This window comes from Onthophagus taurus, chromosome 10, assembly GCF_036711975.1.
Source record: "Onthophagus taurus isolate NC chromosome 10, IU_Otau_3.0, whole genome shotgun sequence".
NCBI lineage: Eukaryota > Metazoa > Arthropoda > Insecta > Coleoptera > Scarabaeidae > Onthophagus > Onthophagus taurus.
This window is the reverse complement of record NC_091975.1, coordinates 14166995-14189519: the sequence shown is the minus strand read 5'-3', so window position 1 is coordinate 14189519 and position 22525 is coordinate 14166995. Positions and strand designations below refer to the sequence as shown.

General features: G+C 34.0%; 3 protein-coding genes across 3 annotated transcripts; all 3 read right to left on the bottom strand.

The window, feature by feature from the left end:
* Window positions 1-7095: 7095 nt before the first annotated feature.
* Window positions 7096-10827, bottom strand: LOC139431520 (uncharacterized). Its single transcript, XM_071199400.1, has one exon. The coding sequence runs from the start codon at window positions 10825-10827 to the stop codon at window positions 7096-7098; it is 3732 nt and encodes a 1243-aa protein (XP_071055501.1).
* A 1955-nt stretch (window positions 10828-12782) lies between these two features.
* LOC111421838 (neutrophil collagenase-like) lies at window positions 12783-15003 on the bottom strand. The gene is made up of 3 exons (XM_071199399.1): window positions 13461-15003; window positions 12860-13155; window positions 12783-12800 (listed from the first exon to the last, which is right to left on the bottom strand). The coding sequence occupies exons 1-3, from the start codon at window positions 15001-15003 to the stop codon at window positions 12783-12785; spliced, it is 1857 nt and encodes a 618-aa protein (XP_071055500.1).
* A 689-nt stretch (window positions 15004-15692) lies between these two features.
* On the bottom strand, window positions 15693-16925 carry LOC111421839 (uncharacterized). Its single transcript, XM_023055037.2, has one exon. The coding sequence runs from the start codon at window positions 16923-16925 to the stop codon at window positions 15693-15695; it is 1233 nt and encodes a 410-aa protein (XP_022910805.2).
* Window positions 16926-22525: the final 5600 nt, after the last annotated feature.

Below are 22525 nucleotides of genomic sequence, written 5' to 3'. Positions count from 1 at the left end.
ACTTTTTAAAAAATTCACCAGATCTAGTTACTTTTCCAATACCAACCTATTTTTTTTTTCACCTCCGCCTTAGGTTGGTACCCTTCCCTATCCTTTTACATTGGATTGATGACGTCACGGAGGTGCGGAGGTGCAATTTCCGGTCTAGAATCGGCGTTTCTATACTACTTATCACATATATGGTCGCCAGATTTACCGGAACCAAATGTGATAGAAAGTTCAAACATGGCTCAAAACGGTGTATAACGTCATAATATCACGTTTTGGGCACATTTTGTTTTTTATCTCCAACATACCCCAAAATAATATTTACCAACTGAATATCACATATATGGTCGACAGAATTTCCGGATCCAAAAGTGATAGAAAGTTCAAACATGGCCCAAAACGGCGTATAACGTCATAATATCACGTTTTGGGCACATTTTGTTTTTTATCTCCAACATGCTCCAATGTGACATTTGGCATCTGAATATCACCTGTATCGTCGACGGAATTACCGGAACCAAAAGTGATAGAAAGTTCAAACATGGCTCAAAACGGCGTATAACGTCATAATATCACGTTTTGGGCACATTTTGTTTTTTATCACCAACATGCTCCAATATAACATTTGGCATCTGAATATCACCTATATGGTCGACAGAATTACCGGAACTAAAAGTTATAGAAAGTTCAAACATGGCTCAAAACGGCATATAACGTCATAATATCACGTTTTGGGCACATTTTGTTTTTTATCTCCAACATGCTCCAATGTGACATTTGGCATCTGAATATCAAATATATGGTCGACAGAATTACCGGAATCAAAAGTGATAGAAAGTTCAAACATGGCTCAAAACGGCGTATAACGTCATAATATCACTTTTGGGCACATTTTGTTTTTTATCTCCAACATACTCCAAAATAATATTTACCATCTGAATATCACATATATGGTCGCCAGAATTACCGGAACCAAAAGTGATAGAAAGTTCAAACATGGCTCAAAACGGCATATAACGTCATAATATCACGTTTTGGGCACATTTTGTTTTTTATCTCCAACATGTTCCAATATAACATTTGGCATCTGAATATCACCTATATGGTCGACAGAATTACCGGAACCAAAAGTTATAGAAAGTTCAAACATGGCTCAAAACGGCATATAACGTCATAATATCACGTTTTGGGCACATTTTGTTTTTTATCTCCAACATGCTCCAATGTGACATTTGGCATCTGAATATCAAATATATGGTCGACAGAATTACCGGAATCAAAAGTGATAGAAAGTTCAAACATGGCTCAAAACGGCGTATAACGTCATAATATCACTTTTGGGCACATTTTGTTTTTTATCTCCAACATACTCCAAAATAATATTTACCATCTGAATATCACATATATGGTCGCCAGAATTACCGGAACCAAAAGTGATAGAAAGTTCAAACATGGCTCAAAACGGCATATAAGGTCATAATATAACGTTTTGGGCACATCTTGTTTTTTATCTCCAACATGCTCCAATATAACATTTGGCATCTGAATATCACATATATTGTCGACAGAATTACCGGAATCAAAAGTGATAGAAAGTTCAAACATGGCTCAAAACGGCGTATAACGTCATAATATCACTTTTGGGCACATTTTGTTTTTTATCTCCAACATACTCCAAAATAATATTTACCATCTGAATATCACATATATGGTCGCCAGAATTACCGGAACCAAAAGTGATAGAAAGTTCAAACATGGCTCAAAACGGCATATAACGTCATAATATAACGTTTTGGGCACATCTTGTTTTTTATCTCCAACATGCTCCAATATAACATTTGGCATCTGAATATCACATATATTGTCGACAGAATTACCGGAACCAAAAGTGATAGAAAGTTCAAATATGGCTCAAAACGGCGTATAACGTCATAATATCACGTTTTGGGCACATTTTGTTTTTTATCTCCAACATGCTCCAATACAACATTTGGCATCTGATAATCACCTATATGGTCGCCAGAATTACCGGAACCAAAAGTGATAGAAAGTTCAAACATGGCTCAAAACGGCGTATAACGTCATAACATCACTTTTGGGCACATTTTGTTTTTTATCTCCAACATACTCCAAAATAATATTTACCATCTGAATATCACATATATGGTCGCCAGAATTACCGGAACCAAAAATGATAGAAAGTTCAAACATGGCTCAAAACGGCGTATAACGTCATAATATCACGTTTTGGGCACATTTTGTTTTTTAACTCCAACATGCTCCAATGTGACATTTGCCACCTGAATATCACATATATGGTCGACAGAATTACTGGAACCAAAAGTTATAGAAAGTTCAAACATGGCTCAAAACGGCGTAAAACGTCATAATATTACATTTTGGGCACATTTTGTTTTTTATCTCCAACATGCTCCAAAATAATATTTACCATCTGAATATCACATATATGGTCGCCAGAATTACCGGAACCAAAAATGATAGAAAGTTCAAACATGGCTCAAAACGGCGTATAACGTCATAATATCACGTTTTGGGCACATTTTGTTTTTTAACTCCAACATGCTCCAATGTGACATTTGCCACCTGAATATCACATATATGGTCGACAGAATTACCAGAACCAAAAGTGATAGAAAGTTCAAACATTGCTCAAAACGGCGTATAACGTCATAATATCACGTTTTGGGCACATTTTGTTTTTTAACTCCAACATGCTCCAATGTGACATTTGCCACCTGAATATCACATATATGGTCGACAGAATTACCGGAACCAAAAGTGATAGAAAGTTCAAACATGGCTCAAAACGGCGTATAACGTCATAATATCACGTTTTGGGCACATTTTGTTTTTTAACTCCAACATGCTCCAATGTGACATTTGCCACCTGAATATCACATATATGGTCGACAGAATTACCGGAACCAAAAGTGATAGAAAGTTCAAACATGGCTCAAAACGGCGTATAACGTCACAATATCACGTTTTGGGCACATTTTGTTTTTTATCTCCAACATGCTCTAAAATAATATTTACCATCTGAATATCACATATATGGTCGCCAGAATTACCGGAACCAAAAGTGATAGAAAGTTCAAACATGGCTCAAAACGGCGTATAACTTCAAAATATCACATTTTGGGCACATTTTGTTTTTTATCTCCAACATGCTCCAAAATAATATTTACCATCTGAATATCCAATATATGGTCGCCAGAATTACCGGAACCAAAAATGATAGAAAGTTCAAGCATGGCTCAAAACGGCGTATAACGTCACAATATCACGTTTTGGGCACATTTTGTTTTTTATCTCCAACATGCCCTAAAATAATATTTACCATCTGAATATCACATATATGATCGCCAGAATTACCGGAACCAAAAGTGATACAAAGTTTAAACATGGCTCAAAACGGCGTATAACTTCATAATATCACGTTTTGTGCACATTTTGTTTTTTATCTCCAACATGCTCCAATGTGACATTTGCCACCTGAATATCAAATATATTGTCGACAGAATTACCGGAACCAAAAGTGATAGAAAGTTCAAACATGGCTCAAAACGGCGTATATCGTCATTATATCACGTTTTGGGCACATTTTGTTTTTTATCTCCAACATGCTCCAATCTAACATTTGGCATCTGAATATCACATATATGGTCGACAGAATTACCGGAACCAAAAGTGATAGAAAGTTGAAACATGGCTCAAAACGGCGTATATCGTCATTATATCACGTTTTGGGCACATTTCGTTTTTTATCTCCAACATACTCCAAAATAATATTTACCATCTGAATATCACATATATGGTCGCCAGATTTACCGGAACCAAATGTGATAGAAAGTTCAAACATGGTTCAAAACGGCGTATAACGTCATAATATCACATTTAATGCACATTTTGTTTTTTATCTCCAACATACTTCAAAATAATATTTACCATCTGAATATCACATATATGGTCGCCAGAATTACCGGAACCAAAAGTGATAGAAAGTTCAAACATGGCTCAAAACGTCGTATAACGTTATAATATCACGTTTTGGGCACATTTTGTTTTTTATCTCCAACATACCCCAAAATAATATTTACCATCTGAATATCACATATATGGTCGACAGAATTTCCGGAACCAAAAGTGATAGAAAGTTCAAACATGGCCCAAAACGGCGTATAACGTCATAATATCACATTTTGGGCACATTTTGTTTTTTAACACCAACATGCTCCAATGTGACATTTGCCACCTGAATATCACATATATGGTCGACAGAATTACCGGAACCAAAAGTGATAGAAAGTTCAAACATGGCTCAAAACGGCGTATAACGTCATAATATCACATTTAATGCACATTTTGTTTTTTATCTCCAACATACTTCAAAATAATATTTACCATCTGAATATCACATATATGGTCGCCAGAATTACCGGAACCAAAAGTGATAGAAAGTTCAAACATGGCTCAAAACGTCGTATAACGTTATAATATCACGTTTTGGGCACATTTTGTTTTTTATCACCAACATGCTCCAATACAACATTTGGCATCTGATAATCACCTATATGGTCGACAGAATTACCGGAACCAAAAGTGATAGAAAGTTCAAACATGGCTCAAAACGGCGTATAACTTCATAATATCACGTTTTGGGCACATTTTGTTTTTTATCTCCAACATGCTCCAACATGCCATTTGGCGCCTGAATATCACAAATATGGTCAGCAGAATTATCGGAACCAAAAGTGATAGAAAGTTCCAACATGGTTCAAAACGGCGTATAACGTCATAATATCACGCTTTGAGCACATTTTGTTTTTTAACTCCAACATGCTCCTATGTGACATTTGCCACCTGAATATCCATATATGGTCGACAGAATTACCTGAACCAAAAGTGATAGAAAGTTCCAACATGGTTCAAAACGGCGTATAACTTCATAATATCACGTTTTGGGCACATTTTGTTTTTTATCTCCAACATGCTCCAACATGCCATTTGGCGCCTGAATATCACAAATATGGTCAGCAGAATTATCGGAACCAAAAGTGATAGAAAGTTCCAACATTTTTCAAAACGGCGTATAACGTCATAATATCACGCTTTGAGCACATTTTGTTTTTTAACTCCAACATGCTCCTATGTGACATTTGCCACCTGAATATCCATATATGGTCGACAGAATTACCTGAACCAAAAGTGATAGAAAGTTCCAACATGGTTCAAAACGGCGTATATCGTCATTATATCACGTCTTGGGCACATTTTGTTTTTTATCTCCAACATGCTCTAAACTAATATTTACCATCTGAATATCACATATATGGTCGCCACAATTACCGGAACCAAAAGTGATAGAAAGTTCAAACATGGCTCAAAACGGCGTATAACTTCATAATATCACATTTTGGGCACATTTTGTTTTTTATCTCCAACATGCTCCAAAATAATATTTACCATCTGAATATCCCACATATGGCAGCCAGAATTACCGGAACCAAAAGTGATAGAAAGTTCAAACATGACTCAAAACGGCGTATAACGTCATAATATCATGCTTTGGGCACATTTTGTTTCTTAACTCCAACATGCTCCAATGTGACATTTGCCACCTGAATATCACATATATGGTCGACAGAATTACCGGAACCAAAAGTGATAGAAAGTTCAAACATGGCTCAAAACGGCGTATACGTCACAATATCACGTTTTGGGCACATTTTGTTTTTTATCTCCAACATGCTCTAAAATAATATTTACCATCTGAATATCACATATATGATCGCCAGAATTACCGGAACCAAAAGTGATACAAAGTTCAAACATGGCTCAAAACGGCGTATAACTTCATAATATCACGTTTTGTGCACATTTTGTTTTTTATCTCCAACATGCTCCAATGTGACATTTGCCACCTGAATATCAAATATATTGTCGACAGAATTACCGGAACCAAAAGTGATAGAAAGTTCAAACATGGCTCAAAACGGCGTATATCGTCATTATATCACGTTTTGGGCACATTTTGTTTTTTATCTCCAACACGCTCCAATCTAACATTTGGCATCTGAATATCACATATATGGTCGACAGAATTACCGGAACCAAAAGTGATAGAAAGTTGAAACATGGCTCAAAACGGCGTATATCGTCATTATATCACGTTTTGGGCACATTTCGTTTTTTATCTCCAACATACTCCAAAATAATATTTACCATCTGAATATCACATATATGGTCGCCAGATTTACCGGAGTAGTATAAAAACGAGAGTTCCCGACCGGAAGTTAATCCCCTTAATCCCCCTGTGACGTCTGCGCATGCGCGCGCAGGAAGTGACGTCACAGCGTGGGAAATTTGAAATGCTTGTAGCGCCATCTGGTGGTGTGTAGTGAAACTAAAAAACATGTCATGTTGGTTGCCTGCGTCGTGAGACGCCACCTAGCGGTGGGTGGTGGAACTAACGCTATGTTGACCATCTGGTGGTGTGTAGTGAAACTAAAACATGTCATGTTGGTTGTCTACGTCGTGAGGTGTCACCTAGCGGTGGGTGGTGGATGTTGGTTACCTACTTCACGGGACGTCACCTAGCGGAAGTAACGCCAAACGGCGGTGGATAGACGATGCGCGCCCACCTAGCGGTGGATAGTTAAGCGGGGGTCTGTTGGGCGATAGATGGCGCACATAAATTTAAAAAAATTTATGTGACGTTATAGAATTCAGATACAATTAATATAAAAAGTTTCGGTGGTGTAACTTAACGAAATATACATAATACTTACTTGTTATAGGAATTGAACTGATAGCTGCAAGGAGAAATCTAGAAACTTTAAAGATAATAAACCACCGAACCACCGAAACCTTTCCAGTTTAATGCTTAGCAGTTGAACAGAACAAAAAATAAATAAAAACTTAAAAATTTTATTAATATTTGTTTTACAGATTTAATTACTAAAAAAATTCATGTAACGTTATAGAATTCAGATACAATTATTATAAAAAATTTTATTAGCAGTTGAACAGAACAAAAAAGAAATAAAAAACAAAAAAGAAAAAAATTTTATTAATATTATAATTTTAATAATTAATACTATGATGACCCCAAGCTAATGTGTCAATCCCGTCATTACAAATACATCGCTTGGTATCATTTGGTGAAAGAACCAATTTATTTTGTAACATAGTAAAAATTATGTGATGAAAACTCCTAAAAGATAATTGCTTTCTAAACAAAACGGCTTTAGAATTTAAACATTCAATATAATTTTCAAAAGTAATTTTACGTTTCACGATAGCCTTTTTTACACCTTTGGATTTTTTAGTAACCCGTCCATCAGCGACTCTGTTAGCATACACCTTCGATCTTAAACCCACAAATTCTTCCATAATTTCACCACAATTCTCATCCTTCATGAGACCTAAAACCGCTTTATTTTGTAACTGGACGTCAAACTGATTATCAGGACTGTAGTTAGACGTGTCAAATTTATTTAAATTTAATTTTACATCTGTATAAACATCATTGGAATTAATTAGAACGGTGAAGCTATCCGTATCCATGTAACATAACCGAATACCTTCACCATACTTTGGTTTTAAAAAACCATAAAAAAAGTTGTACATTAATAATTTCGACAACTCTAAAACCGTAAAACCAACATATAAAGGTTTATCGTAAACGATATGAAGACGTTCCATTTGAATAGCCGAAAATGTTTCCGTGAAAGTTTTAATATTCTTAAAATTTAATTTAGCGATTAAGCTACGCGCTCCTAATTTTGGTCTACCCGTTTTCATACATATATCTTCCCAACTGGTCACTAATCTTACATCGACTCTCTTATCAACATTTTCCATAGTTTTACCGAAAACCGCGTTATTCATTAATTTAAAAAAGTCTTTTTCAAACGCATTTTTAGCTGATTGACGTAGTTCAGTATTTTTATCGATGTAAGACTTCAACCACGCAGACTGTTTAAACGATAAAACTCTATTAATTTTGTAAACTTTAAGACCGTGAGCAACGGCTTGTTTTAAATTTCTATAGTGTACGACATAATTTTTCTTATTAAATAAATTTGGAATTAATCTTTTATCACTTTCACATTTACCGTTAGGTGGTAGTAGGTTTTCAGCTAGGAACGGGAGATCATTATGTAGATCGTGCAAAATTTCGGGGTATTCAATATCAACGTCTAAAATATACCCAAAATCGGCAATATCAGGTATATTATTAAAATCTAAATTTTCTATTTCGTGTTCAGACATCCATTTAAAATCGGAAACGGGTATAAATTGAGACATCGCCCACCCATACAAATTGTTAGCGTCCCAATACATTAAAAATTTTGAGGGTGAATTAGCATCATAAGTTTCCATATACTTATTGTTTGCTTTAGCATGTCGTAGGGAGCATTGTGAAATACCCCCACGGATGCCTTTTTTAACGAAATGAACTTGATCTATATCCGTTAACAATTCCAATTTAATTTTCGTGAATTTTAACATAGCATCCCAAGAAAGTCCCGGTGCCGTATAATAATGAGCCGGATCCAAACCATACGTTTTAGAACATACACGTCTAAATTTCTCGAAAACATCAGCTAATAAAAGAACATCAGTCTTTAAGTACAAGTCGGAATATTCTTTTAAGTTTTGACAATTAAATTCTTTCCATACACGTTGAGCGTGTAAATATTGCTCATCACTTATATCTTCTAAAGTTAATTTGTTGTAAAACATACTTTTAGGTGGTAGTGAGGTATCATTAAGTTTATCAAAAGAGGTTATATAATTGTATGGAAATATTCCCTTTTTTGTTAGCAATTTAAAATGTTCAATGTGTGGAAAGAATTTACGTATATTGATAAAGTCACATTTTTCTAGGTTACCAGCTAAAGAATCTAATGAAGATGCCATAAATCTAAATGAATCCACAAATCTTAATTTTAAAAAAATATTTTCAACATATCTGTCTTCATCAATTACTTTATCGACCAACACTCTTTTACTAAAACTAATGTAGTTTTCTTTATTGTTCGGTAATACATCAAGTCCATCTTCATCCACATCAGCCATTTCTTTAATAAATAAATGACAATCGTAACCACTAAAATTGTGTAAAAATATTGGAATAATGTTTTGAAGTTTGAAATTTAGATTACAGTTTGAATGGGTGGGGCCGCGGTATTTACCGCTTATGTGACAATGATCGCGAACCTTAACCTGATCGGATGTGAAAGGATTTTGACAAATAAAACAATTTTCAGCCGAATCGAAATTCTGTTGCTCATCGATCGTTAGAGGTAGCATTGGTTTTACGGTTTTGAAGTATTTGTCGTAAATAAATTTGACATCATCGAGTAATTTTGAAATAAAAACTTTAGATGCATCGAGTCCCGTATACGTTTCGAATTTATTGAAACTGCTATCAACGGTGGAAACGATGTAATAAGCGAAACTGTAGGGCTGATGCATCTCAACTTTTTCGGTAAAAGATTTGGATGAATTGGGCTCGCAAAAGTTGATGGGTTGTAGAATCGATTCAAAGTCAGCATAAATCACGAACGGAGCCATCTGTGTGAATTTATAATTATTAAATTCTAAAATATTTTCGGGGGTATATAAACCGAAAAAATTAGGATTTGATTTTAAATTTTTTGTGGGAATAATTGTTTTGATATGATTGCAATCATGATTTTGATGCGCAATCAATTTTTCGTTTGATGAAAATCGCGTGAAACATCCATCGCAAAGGTGTATAGAGCCGTTACGGTTCGTGCACTGACTTGATATAAGCCTGGATAGGTTCTTAATTAATACAAAATGACCCTTACCGTTTTCGTATAGATGAAGCAAATTTATATGAATCTCGCGTCTTTGTTTCGTAAAATAAATTGGTCCTTCCACCGCATACTTATCTAAATTTTGAACTAATTCATACACATTAATACTTAAATTATTTAATTTTTCTATTTTAATAATATCCTTTAAAATAATGGGAAATGTTATCCCTTGTAAATGAAGTGCTTGACTATAATGAGGGTAGCTCGAAGTCCGGTCTTGATGAAGGTTCGCGGGATGAAGAGCCGCCGTCAAACACCATGCAAGACATGCATCATCTTCATAGTTTTTAATATTGATGCATGCCTTTTTATTAGCGATTTCTTGAGGTAAACGGATATATGATGACCCTGGTATAGGTTGAAATTTGTTAATGTTAAGGAGTAGGTGAGATATTGAGTAGAAAGCCCACCCCGACCCACGCTCCTGAAACTCCTCGCTTTGGGTTAAAATGTCATGAGTCATCTCATCATATACCTCATTCAACGCAGTAGATGGAGTAATTATTTTAAATTTGGTGTTAAAATTTTTTTCTGACGCAATAATTTCTTCATTACCATCTTCATCAAACCCTGACTTAATAAAAATAGCTAATAACTCAATCTGAGCTTTAATCGAACCATATTCACCGAGATGCTGTTCAATCAGTCTGTTGACTGTTTCACAACATTTCAATAAAAATGATGGTATATCATCATCAGATTGAGCTCCACTAATTTTATAGCAAACTACCCTATTTTTATAGCAAGACATTATTTTTTCAATATTATTGTCAATAACTTCAACATGCTTCGCTCGAAGATGGGTTTCAAGCGAGGTGAGCGATGGTAAAAATTCATCACAAACCTTACATATCGTACCTTTGTTATTCTTCTTCTTCTTGTTAATTGAAAGTGGTGGTGATGTTGAATTTCGATAGCGTTTGGTAGTAGTGGATAATGATGATGATGATGCAGGAACTTGCATCTCACTAGTTGATGACGGTGGTGCTTGACGTTTAGACTGAATTGGAAATCCATGAACCGATCGTTGATGTATGTTTAATTTATCACGTCTTGAAAAATATTTCCCACATATTGAACAATCAAATTGGGTTTTATTATGTATTGTTCTTGTATGACGGTCGAGATTATGTTTTAATGAAAAAGATGACTGACAGCGTTTGCAAACAAACATTTTGTGTGTTGATGCGTTGAAGAACTACTGCAAACTATAAGATAACAACGATACATCATCCATCTTAAAAGGTGTGGATTTGCGTTACATAGTAACTCGCAAACGAGCGTTGTGATTTGTTTGAAGTTATTACCAACGTGAATTGAAGGTCATGAATTTACATCTTGTCGTCAATACGGTTGAAATTTACCACGGTTATTTGCGTCACATAACTCGCAAACGAACACTATGATTTAATGAATTCGTTTAGATTTATTATTAAAGTGAATTGAAAGTCATGAATTTACGTTTTAAATATTTATTATCAAAGCAAAGTCACCACAAAGTTGCTTACGTAAGTAACTTTTAAATAAATTTATCTTCGCCGCACCTTGATTTATTGACAGTGTATGCAAATGAAAATAGAAATTTATAATGCAATAAAATAAAGTTCATATAATATATATAGACGCAAATAATTAAAGTTTCGAATAGAAAATCGTCTCGAAATGTTTACTCGGAGCAGATTAGTACGGGCATACGGAAACTCGATCCGAGTAACGTTTGTGAATGATGAGGCAATAGTACCTCTCACACCCGCATTTGGTGAGTATACTTTTATTGTTTTAAAAATGTTTTTATTATTTTATTGTTTAAAAAATGTTTTTATTATAATTTATTACCAGCGCTGCCGGTAGCAGCAGAGGTGGCGGTGACACCAAACGGTGAGCAATATTTTTTTCTCGTTCTACGATTATTATACCCTATTTTTTTTCATTTTTTGATGTTATAGAAATAATTTATATAGTAGATTCGCCGCCGCCGATAGCATCGAACGGTAAACAATGTATTTTCATCTTACTATAATTATCTCTTATTTTTTATTGACATAGAAATCGTGTACATGATTAGTGATAGTGAAGAGGAGGAGGCATCGAACGGTAAACAATATATTTTCATCTTACTATAATTATCTCTTATTTTTTTATTTTTTATTGATATAGAAATCGTGTACATGATTAGTGATAGTGAAGAGGAGGAGGAGGAGGAGGAGGAGGAGGAGATGGAGGAGGTTGATGAGGAGGAGGAGGAGGAGATGGAGGAGGTTGATGAGGAGGATGAGGATGAGGGGAATGGAAGCGAAAGCACGGTATACTACCCTCAAGGATAAGATTGGAGAGATAGTCCTGCATCTCCCTCGGAACAACCTCCTCACCCAATTACACCCGTCATAGTATTTGATATCGATTTTTAGATGCTATCAATGGTAAGCAATATTTTTTTTCTCATCCTAGTATTATTATATCTTATTTTTTATTGTTATAGAAATTTCGGTGTTAGTGAAAAAAAGGAGGATGAGGGAAGTATATTACTGCATGCCTCCTCTTATTATCATCTATATTTTCGCAATCACACCACCTTCTTAACAGTATAATGTTGAGCCACAACGTGATAAAAAGTATTGGATGTTCAGGGATTCGTCATCTCCACAGAGGGTTTAAAGTGAAGGACGCCACTACTACTATGAGCTTATCTATGAGTTCTGGGTGAAAAAGATAATTTTTAGAGGCGAATGAACTTGGTTTTTATAGCTAAATTAATAATAAAATATATAGCGGAAATAATTTTTTTTTATTTTCTTAAATTTAAAGTATATATTAATAATCTAAAGTTGCTTACGTAAGTTGCGTTATTTTTGTTAAAAAAAAATGTAAAGTATTTGAAATTAAAATAAATTTATTTAAATAAGATTTTTAACATAATATTTATTTAATATACTTAATCTATATGAAATTAAACAATATAAATATAAAATATAATGAACTTCCGACATAACAATTACAATAGGTATCAAAGAGGTTCTCAAATTTCCATCAACATCGAAGTCTTCACATCTAATACATAGTACGTTCTCACTCACGCGGGTAATATTTAAAATTCCTTCCGCTAAAGGTATTGTGTAACTTGAAATCACCTTCTTGTCGAAGTAAAATTGTTTGAATATATAAATTAAACGTTCCCAATCTTCATGGTGAAGACAAATTTTGTTTAACTCGTCATTACACGATTTAAAAATTAACTCTACACATGGTATAAAACCTCTAACAACACTAATACCAACTTTAATGTTAAATTCACCTACAGAAAATACACTTTCATCAATAAGTTTAATTTCTTTCTTTAGATCCTCTTTGAATTGTATCCACAGTTTGTCAATTAATTCCCAAAAATCTAAACTTACACCGTCGACACTCATGTTTCAGAGGATGTTATATACTAGTTAAAATGAAATTTACACATAAACATGTACCCTATATCTAATATTAAATAAGAATGGGGGATTTTACAACTTTACCAAGGTACAGATATTTTAGATGATGAACTTATTTTTGATAATAGAAATTTTAGTTGATCTATTATAGATGTATAGGGACAAGATATACCTAATATTGATAGACTTTTATCTACGGTATCCACAGTCTCTCTTAAATATTCATTATATCGAACTATTTTATTACCAACAAAAAAATTCAATAAACCATCTGAAGATTTATAAACACCATCAAAATGACTCGGTATCCCTGGAAACTCATCAGCAACTGACGTTATAAGTTGTCGTGTTTTAACATATTGATAATCCACTTGAACAGCATAGACACCATCGAAGAATATAAAAGGTGATCCGTAATTACTTGTCACAACTCCTGTAATATTAGTATGATTGTTAAATCCCAAACCAGTTGCTTCAAAATACCATTTGTAACGTATCGACATACTCCTAAGTTCAATTATATAAATCGAATGATTTATAATAACTATAAGGTTATCATTAGAACCAAAAGAAACCTTATAATTATAATTCGTAGCTTCTAAAACACCTCTCAAAGGTTTTAACCAATCAATTATGTTTATAGGTGTAGAACGAACTGGCATTTTAGATTTTAAATCAATTGACCAAACCCATTGTTTATAAAGTATATAAATTATTTTTTTATATATTAAGAATCCTGAAAACTTGTCATCAATATCACAGATGTGAGATAAGGTGAAGGGAGCTATAGATTCATGGGATGTAGTTTCAATTTTAGACGTAGATTTTAACGTTGTGGTTTCAATTTTGGGTGTAGGTTTTGACGTAGTAGTAGTAGTAGTAGATACTTTATGTGTGTAAGTTGAATTCCCATAAATTTTCTGTATCGCATGAATGTCATTCTGACTTAATGTAAAATTTTCAATATGAAGGAATCCATAACTGGGAAACATGATAGAATCAAACTCATTATTATGATCTAATCCTAATGCGTGCCCTATTTCATGTACCAGAACTAGGAATAGATTAGTTTTGCCTGACAATGTGGTAGTAGTTAAATCCCAATCTTCGTCTTTATCTAAATGAATTTCAACTGTGTTTTTGTTAATGTCAGGATAATCGGCATGCCCAAGAATTCCTCCCATACCATCGAAGCAACCTAAACATGATGCTTTATCATTTCTAATAAGTTCATGTTTCCCCGATTTAAAAGCGATCAAAATGTTAGCGTCTGATATTACTCTCCTAAAATGTAAATTTACGTGTTTAGACCAAACATTAAACGCTTTTTGCACAATCGCGGTAAGACCGTTTGGATGATGGTCACCGTATATACCCCATTTAATATTTAATGAACTCCATTTTCGGTTTTGAGTATCTGATTTCAGAAAGTCGAAAGAATCCTCATTACCACATCTAGGCTTACCAAGTAAATCTACGGTTCTAAAGTCTATTTTACCGGTCACTGGAAGATTAAATGATTTTTGAAACCGAGATATACCTTCATTCAATAAGCTTTGTTGGTCCGCATTTAAATCACTTTGACTCGCATTAGTTTCTCGTTCGATATACCCATATTTATCGAGAAGCATATAAATTCCTTCATCACGTTCACTTATCGTTCCCAATGTATCTGTCCACATACAAGTCCAGAGAAAGATAGTTATTGCTTTCATGATTCATGAATTTACGTCTACACTGTATGATAGTTTACAACTAAATGATTAAATGTGAATTAGGTGTTGATTATTATAAAACGACAACCAACTTTATAAAAATTTATTTATTTACAACTTAAATAACTTAATTTTGTTTACATAAAAATTTTTTTAAAATTAAAACATTGTTCTGCGAACATACTGCTGGCGAGCCGATATGAAACCAACACTGATTGAAGGTTGAATTTAATTTAGTCTCATCTTCTTCCTTAAATTCTAATGCAATATCCGTTATTATTGATTTATTATGGTTATGTGTTTCCAAAAACTGCTTCTTTTGATTCCCCTTAACAAAAATTTGATCGTAGGAAGAAATTAAGTGATCAATTACATTTAAGCCTTCAGATTGATTTATACACCCATCGTTATATAACAACCTGTGATGGCTGCGTTCCAAATATCTTACTGTCTTCCGATCTTGAACACTTAATCGTTGGAATGGTATACTAGGCTTAAGGTGTAAATGTATAGTGTAGTCGGTGGTGGTGATATCCAGAAGAGTAAATTCCTTAACTTCGAATTTAGAGTTGACGTAAAACCCTTGAACGTCTACAACTGCACTTCTGAACTTCATATTGAAAACTAATATGTATATGAACTCATGTTGGAATTTATAAATACCTCCCCACTCAAACTCGTGTTGGAATTTAATTTATAATTATAGATACCTCACCACTCAAAGGTTTGTATGTGTACATGGATTCTTGAAGTAGTATACAGTATGCTTTTGTATCAGGTGGAAAATCTTTACTGCTTTGTATTTCGATACGCACCTCACACGATGCGGATGGAGCGGCTTCTTCATCGTTATTCTTAGTGGTATCCACCACGAATAAAGGTCTCTTTTTAAAGCTTGCGAAATCCATAATCGGTTGTTTTCGAGATGTTTCCCAAATATACGGTTGAAATTCAGTAAACATTTTATATAGTTCAACATAATTTTCTTTTGCAAACTCCAAATTCATCGACTCAAATGGATAGCAGTATGAGTTTAGATATACTTTAAGATCTATAATGTTCAAGTGATCGAAAAGTGTACAATCAGAAGTCGGTTGATCCTTTCGATTGGTTTGGAATGCGACTATAACATATTGAGGTCTACCTCTGTTAGTTGTTGACGTGACCGACCAAATCTCCTTATTTCCCTTTCTCATTGAAGGTAGTTCATAAAAAGACCATTTTCGAAACGGTACGGAAATGTTTGAATTTTTATTTAAACCATCTAATAGCTTCATCTTTATTGATGGGCTGGGGTACACATGTTTCGCTAACAATGTAACCGTTTTTACGGTAAACTTTGCGATGCTAGGATCAGCTTTAGATATTGATTTATAACAATTGGAGTCAGTACGACTTCTAACAAATCTAAATTTAAAGCGACCTCTCATAACGTGATTATAGTCTCTAAATAATCCGAAAATATGACTTAAAGGGATTTGAAACATGAAATCTTTGTTTACACTCACTGTAGGCAAATTTCCTTCGGGTGGCCATTTTAAACCAGCTATTTCTAAAGATTTACATTCCACTTCGTTTTGCTGAAGTAGAGTTCGAATGAGGGATGTTAAACCCGGTTCACGTACTCGCTCGATTTCAGTACCATTATGTTCAAATGCGATATACTCAAATAGAAATCTCGGTAAGTTGTGTGTTAGTTGGATGGTATCAGTTGGATCGTTTAATTTTTCTTTATAATCCCCCTCAATACGTATATAACTTTCGAAGAATGAAAATAGAACATCTTCTTGGTTTAGTTCAATGGTGAATATATCGTTGTTTTGAAAAGAATTTGTGGATGGATGATAACTATGCACTTCTTCTCGAGCGATAGAATTATCCACGATGGGTTCGCGGTATATATTTAACTTTTGTGTGGACATGATAACCTAATTGCTTGAGGAAACGTCTGTTGTCCGCTCGCAATGAAGTCTTTCTGTTAACTGATCTATACGTTCTCTTTCCAGCTGAGTTATAATGTTTTCTTGTTATAGATGATGATTGAGGATCGCCTTTTAATCGGAACAACAGTCCCATTATGAAGTTCGTTTTAGTTCTAATCTAATAACTATTTCTTCTCCACGAAAGTTAACCAATTTACCACGCTGATCGAGTAATTTGAGTGTAATGTTTGTTATCGGACGATCGGTGTCGACTGGTAAATAAATGGGGTTCCTTGGTTCTATATTTATACTGAAACCTGGATCTACGGTTGGAGCGAATTCATATAAGGTGTGCGATAATTTATTATTGTAATACGAGCCAGAAATTATATTACATTCTACTCGAACGGATGTTACACGTATTATATTTACCGGAAGATCTGATTTATGTTTTTTCAACGCATCTAGTTTACGATTGGAAAAACCCAATATAGAAGCTATCGTATTTGGTTGGGTGAAATCTATCTCAAAATAATCGCTTTTTATTTCACACTGTAAGGTGTTATTGTTAACCTTGAGTGAAAAAAATTTTTCAGGTTCATCAACCGTATTCAATCCGATGCGGTGTAAAATCTGTTTTTGTAAAAAAAGTTCAATGTCCGTTATTTCATATGCGCCAGTAGGAATTTTGATTTCTTCCTGCATTACCGATCCCGTCGATATAACCGATTGTCGCCCTTTGTTTATAGCAAATTTTTCGGTAAAGTAAAATTTATCATTAACTCCTCGTTCAATGTTTGGTATACTGTTATACGTATAGAATCCAATAAGACCCAGTGAGTAACTTGAGTTAGGATCTAATTCTATAGGCGGATAATAGTCTTCAGAAATTTCGCTCTTTGTACTAACCAGTGTGAACGTCTGAGACATTTTCACTCAAATGAGCTATTTCTTGTCTTTAGTAGGAAATTTATACATAAGTGACCGCAGTTATACGAGTTATCCTTTTGAAAATCATCATGGTTATACTCAATTTGACAATTTTTAAAGTATTTTAAAAGTTCCTTAGGTGGTTTTAGGTCTCCGTAACTATCGAAATATAATACTCTATTACCAAATTTTTTATAGGCTACCCAATGGGTTCCGCTACCTCGTTGATTATCTAAGTTTACAACAGCTGATTCATAATGTTTAGGACCTTCTTTGGGAAGTCCGTTTCGCATATACACTCCACGGAAATTTGGAATTTTGAGTGTTTTAGCGTATTTTATTATATCGAGATTTGTAAGAGGTCTATTAGGTAGCCTAGTTAAAAGTTTTTTTGTTGCTTTTTACTTAAATATAAACCCAATGCTTTTTTATACTTTTTAATATAAAGTCCGTTCCCGGTTTTACCAACCGCGATAGATTCCATCACCTTATTATGACGTTCGGCTTCTTGTAATTTTTCTTTAGCTTCTTGACCGCTCTTTACTGCGCGATACACGCCGGCCGCGCTGCCCGATAACGCTCCGAGAGCTGAAAGACCGGCGAATATAGCTGGTAGTATCAGTAGTATACCTCCTCTTATAATAGGTAATGAGATTGTACGTGGAATTTTAACTTTTCTCTTTCCACCCACAGATTTAACGGCTATACGTGCGTCTTTCAAAGCTAGTCGAGCCGCTTCTCGTAAATTATCTGTTGTTTTAGGTGAATCTTTAGCGATTTGCTTTACCAACACACTTTTAAATGATATCGATCTATTTTTTTTTTTATCTTTTAATTTACCACCTTTTTTAATTCTTTTTTGTCCCTCATGACCCATCCCTAATTTCCGTTTAACTTTCATAGCGTTTGTAACTAACCAAGCCGAAGTTTTTTCCCCAATTGTCGAATCTTTCGCTTTCACTCTTTCCCAAGCGTTATCCTCCAAACGTCTATCAGCCTCGTGACGTTGTTTTAAAGATGTATTTTCTGAGTACGCTATATCGTGTTCTCTCCAAGCCCGATTTAATGGATTTATTCCTTTATCACCTCTAGCCAAACGCTTCTTTAATTTTGTTCCGGGTCCGCAAAATTGATAGCCTGGAACGTGTAACTCAACAGGTAGTTTATTGATAAGTGTATTAAGTATTCCGCTTCCTCCCACTGTCGTAGATGTACTATCTCGAATGAACAGCATACTCAACTAAGTATAGTTCACGTTTTCACATCTATTATATAGCATCTGTACATAAAGATTAAAACTCATTTTACTATCATAATGCGTGTAGTGCAACATCCATCTCTCACAATGTCATTAACCGATCTCGATCGGTTGATGATGATGACGAAGATGATAACAACACGTAGACATGGTGACCTCATACCGAACAGTATACGAGCAATAGTGTGCGGCCCGAGTGGATGTGGGAAAACTAATTTGATGTTAAATCTCATTTTCGATAAAAATGGTTTAACTTTTGAAAATATTTATCTATATTCAAAATCCTTACATCAACCGAAATATAAATTTTTAGAGATGATTATGAAACAATTACCTGAACTAGGATTTTATCGATTTACGGATAATGATGCGGTTATAGATCCATCTAAAGCTAAACAAAACTCAATTTTCATATTTGATGATGTAGCATGTGATAAACAGGATAAGATTCGATCATTTTTCTGTATGGAGCGACATAAAAATATTGATTCGTTCTACCTCACGCAAACCTATACACGAATACCTAAACACCTAATTCGCGATAATGCAAACGTCCTAATTCTATTCAAACAGGATGAGGTTAATTTAAAACATGTGTATGATGAACACGTTAACACTGATATGAAGTTTGATGTTTTCAAGGAAGCTTGTAAGCGGTGTTGGAATCATGATAAATATAACCCTCTGATTATTATGAAAGATTTTGAATTAAAAGATGGAAGGTATCGTATAGGAATGGATAAATTTATTTACCCAGACTAAATCATTACATTGTTACCTAGTATTTGCGAAAGTAAACATGTCACATGGTGATGAAATGGCTAAGCGTTCCATTCGTGAAAGAGATAAAGCTATAATTAACATAACAAATACTATTAAGAAAAAATATTTGGCGCTTAAACTCGGTCGAGAAAACGATGATCGTCTTATCGCTAAACTCCATCAGCCTTTAAGCGATTCATTGAAAGATATAACTAATAAATTAAGTGACGTGAAATCTTCCTCTTCTTCTGTACATTATCACCACCATTATCCGCATTCTGATGATACTGCTGTGGGTGTAAAAAAAAAATTTGATGAAACTGATTTTAAAAGTCCAGGATTTAGGAAAAAATTAACATTTCCTGAAAGCGATGATGAACGTAAAACGCCGGATGTAAAACAAAAATTGAAGGTGGAGGATTTACCTATAGAAAATCTACCGTTACAAATTCGGGATTTATATTATACGTTTGGTAAAAGAGGGGAAATTGATGAGAGAATGGGTATACGTTATGATCCTGATGAAAACGATTGGATGATTGGATCGAAGACTGTTCAATTTAAACCTTCCCATATTATTCTTGGAGGTGAAAAACGTATTCAAAACACTCCGGGTTTATATGAACTTATACAGTTAAAACGACCTACAAATTATACTGAAGAAGATCTACAACGCTACAAATCTATTCTAGAGTATACGGGTGCACATAAGTGGAATTTTACGGGTCAAATAGTTGGGAATAAATCTAACAAGTATACTAAAATTATTAAACCTTTATTTACATCTCATAAATCAGGAGGTGGATTAATATCCGGAAGACATCTTGAAGTGAACTCTAAAATCGTTGAGTATAAATACTGGGATGATGTTAATGAGTTAGTAGATCGATTGAGATTATTGTACGCATCACATGCGGCAGGAAATAATTCCCATATCAATGAAATTACATCAATTATAGAAGAACTGAAAGAGAGCGGTGTTATATCATAATAAAAAATAGCAATTTATGTGTACTAATGAACAGTGGGTCAAGCGTTAGTGGTGCGAGCATTGATAAGTTTGGTCGCACATTTCGTTCTTCACGGAATAGACCATTGAGTGATGAGAATATAACTACATTTCAACGAAGTATTGGAATACCTTTAACCATAGATGGTGATTATGATATCCAGGGACGTAAACTATCTAACGTTCAACAACCGACGGAGGAAAACGATTGTGCGATAAAAATTTACGTAGACGAAATTTGTGAAAAATTGAAAGCTACAATCTTAAACGAAATTAACGTCATAATAGCGGAAGTTCAAAGAATTATTGGAGATCATAGTAAACGTATACATCAGGTGTCAACAAAAATTGATATTAAAAACTCTACACTCTTACGCGACATTAAAAAAATTAACGCGGAAATCCTATTAAACTAACAGCAAACTTCAGCTCTAAAAAGTTCATTCATTTCTAATTTAAATACAATTGATATACTCACAACCAATCTACAGAATGGAATACAGGATGTTGCAAATCGTATGCTTGATATAGAAAACAGTATAAATTCCCGACTAGACGCATTAGAGAAAAAAGTTATACCTAATCCATAAGCGTAAGAATGCAGGTATCGAAAGCGAAACAAACTATAGTTGAAGAACTTCATCGGCCTGCTAGACGTTTATTTTCCAGACGAAGAACTATATTGAAGGGGATTGATGATTTATGGCAAGCTGATCTTATTGAAATGATTGAATTTAGTAAATTCAATGTCGGACATAAGTACATATTAGTGGTTATCGATTGTTTTTCGAAGTATCTCTGGATGCGTCCGTTAAAAAATAAATCTTCAACGGATGTAACACACGCGTTACGTTCAGTTCTCTCTGAAGGTCGTCTACCTAAAAATCTACAAACAGATCAAGGAAAAGAATTTTACAATACTCACTTCAAAAAGTTGATGATGGAATTTAAAATTAATCATTATTCAACCTATAGTGTAATGAAGGCTTCAATGGCTGAACGCGTAATTAGAACCGTAAAACAAAAGTTGTATAAAATGTTTAGTCTTTACGGAAATCATAAATGGTTACACTTATTAAATACTATCACAACTCAATATAACAATTCAAAGCATTCGACCACAAAAATGAAACCATCTCAAATAAATTCAAAATCTGTAGAAAATAAACTTCTCAATACGGTGTACAATCATATTAAAATTGCTGGTAAGGGAAACTTTAAAGTTGGAGATGTAGTTCGCATTAGCAAGCATAAACACGTTTTCGATAAAGGATATTTACCCAACTGGACCACCGAGCTATTTAAAATAGTTAAAAGACAAATTACGAATCCAATTTCTTATTTATTAGAGGATATGAATGGTTAACCTATTAAAGGAGCTTTTTATGAATTTGAACTCCGAAAATCCAAACAACCTGATGTATATCTTGTTGAAAAAGTGTTGAAGAGGAGAAAGAATAAAGTGTACGTCAAATGGTTAGGATTCGATTCATCGCATAAAAGCTGGATTTTTAAAGATAATATTGTTTAAATTTTACATTGTTATTTTGTAAATAAAATTGTTGTGTTTATGTTGTTGTAAATAAAGGTTCATTTTGTAAATAAAATTGTTGTGTTTATGCTGTTGTAAATAAATCGTAT

What these genes read in the sequence shown, in the direction of transcription:
- LOC139431520 (XM_071199400.1), bottom strand. Translation starts at nt 10,827, where the DNA reads ATGCAAGTTCCTGCATCATCATCATCATTATCCACTACTACCAAACGC.
- LOC111421838 (XM_071199399.1), bottom strand. Translation starts at nt 15,003, where the DNA reads ATGAAAGCAATAACTATCTTTCTCTGGACTTGTATGTGGACAGATACA. An exon ending in TAAAAGTCTATCAATATTAG is followed by an intron (nt 13,156 to 13,460) that starts GTATATCTTGTC and finishes TATTTTCTGTAG; the next exon opens with GTGAATTTAACATTAAAGTT.
- LOC111421839 (XM_023055037.2), bottom strand. Translation starts at nt 16,925, where the DNA reads ATGTCCACACAAAAGTTAAATATATACCGCGAACCCATCGTGGATAAT.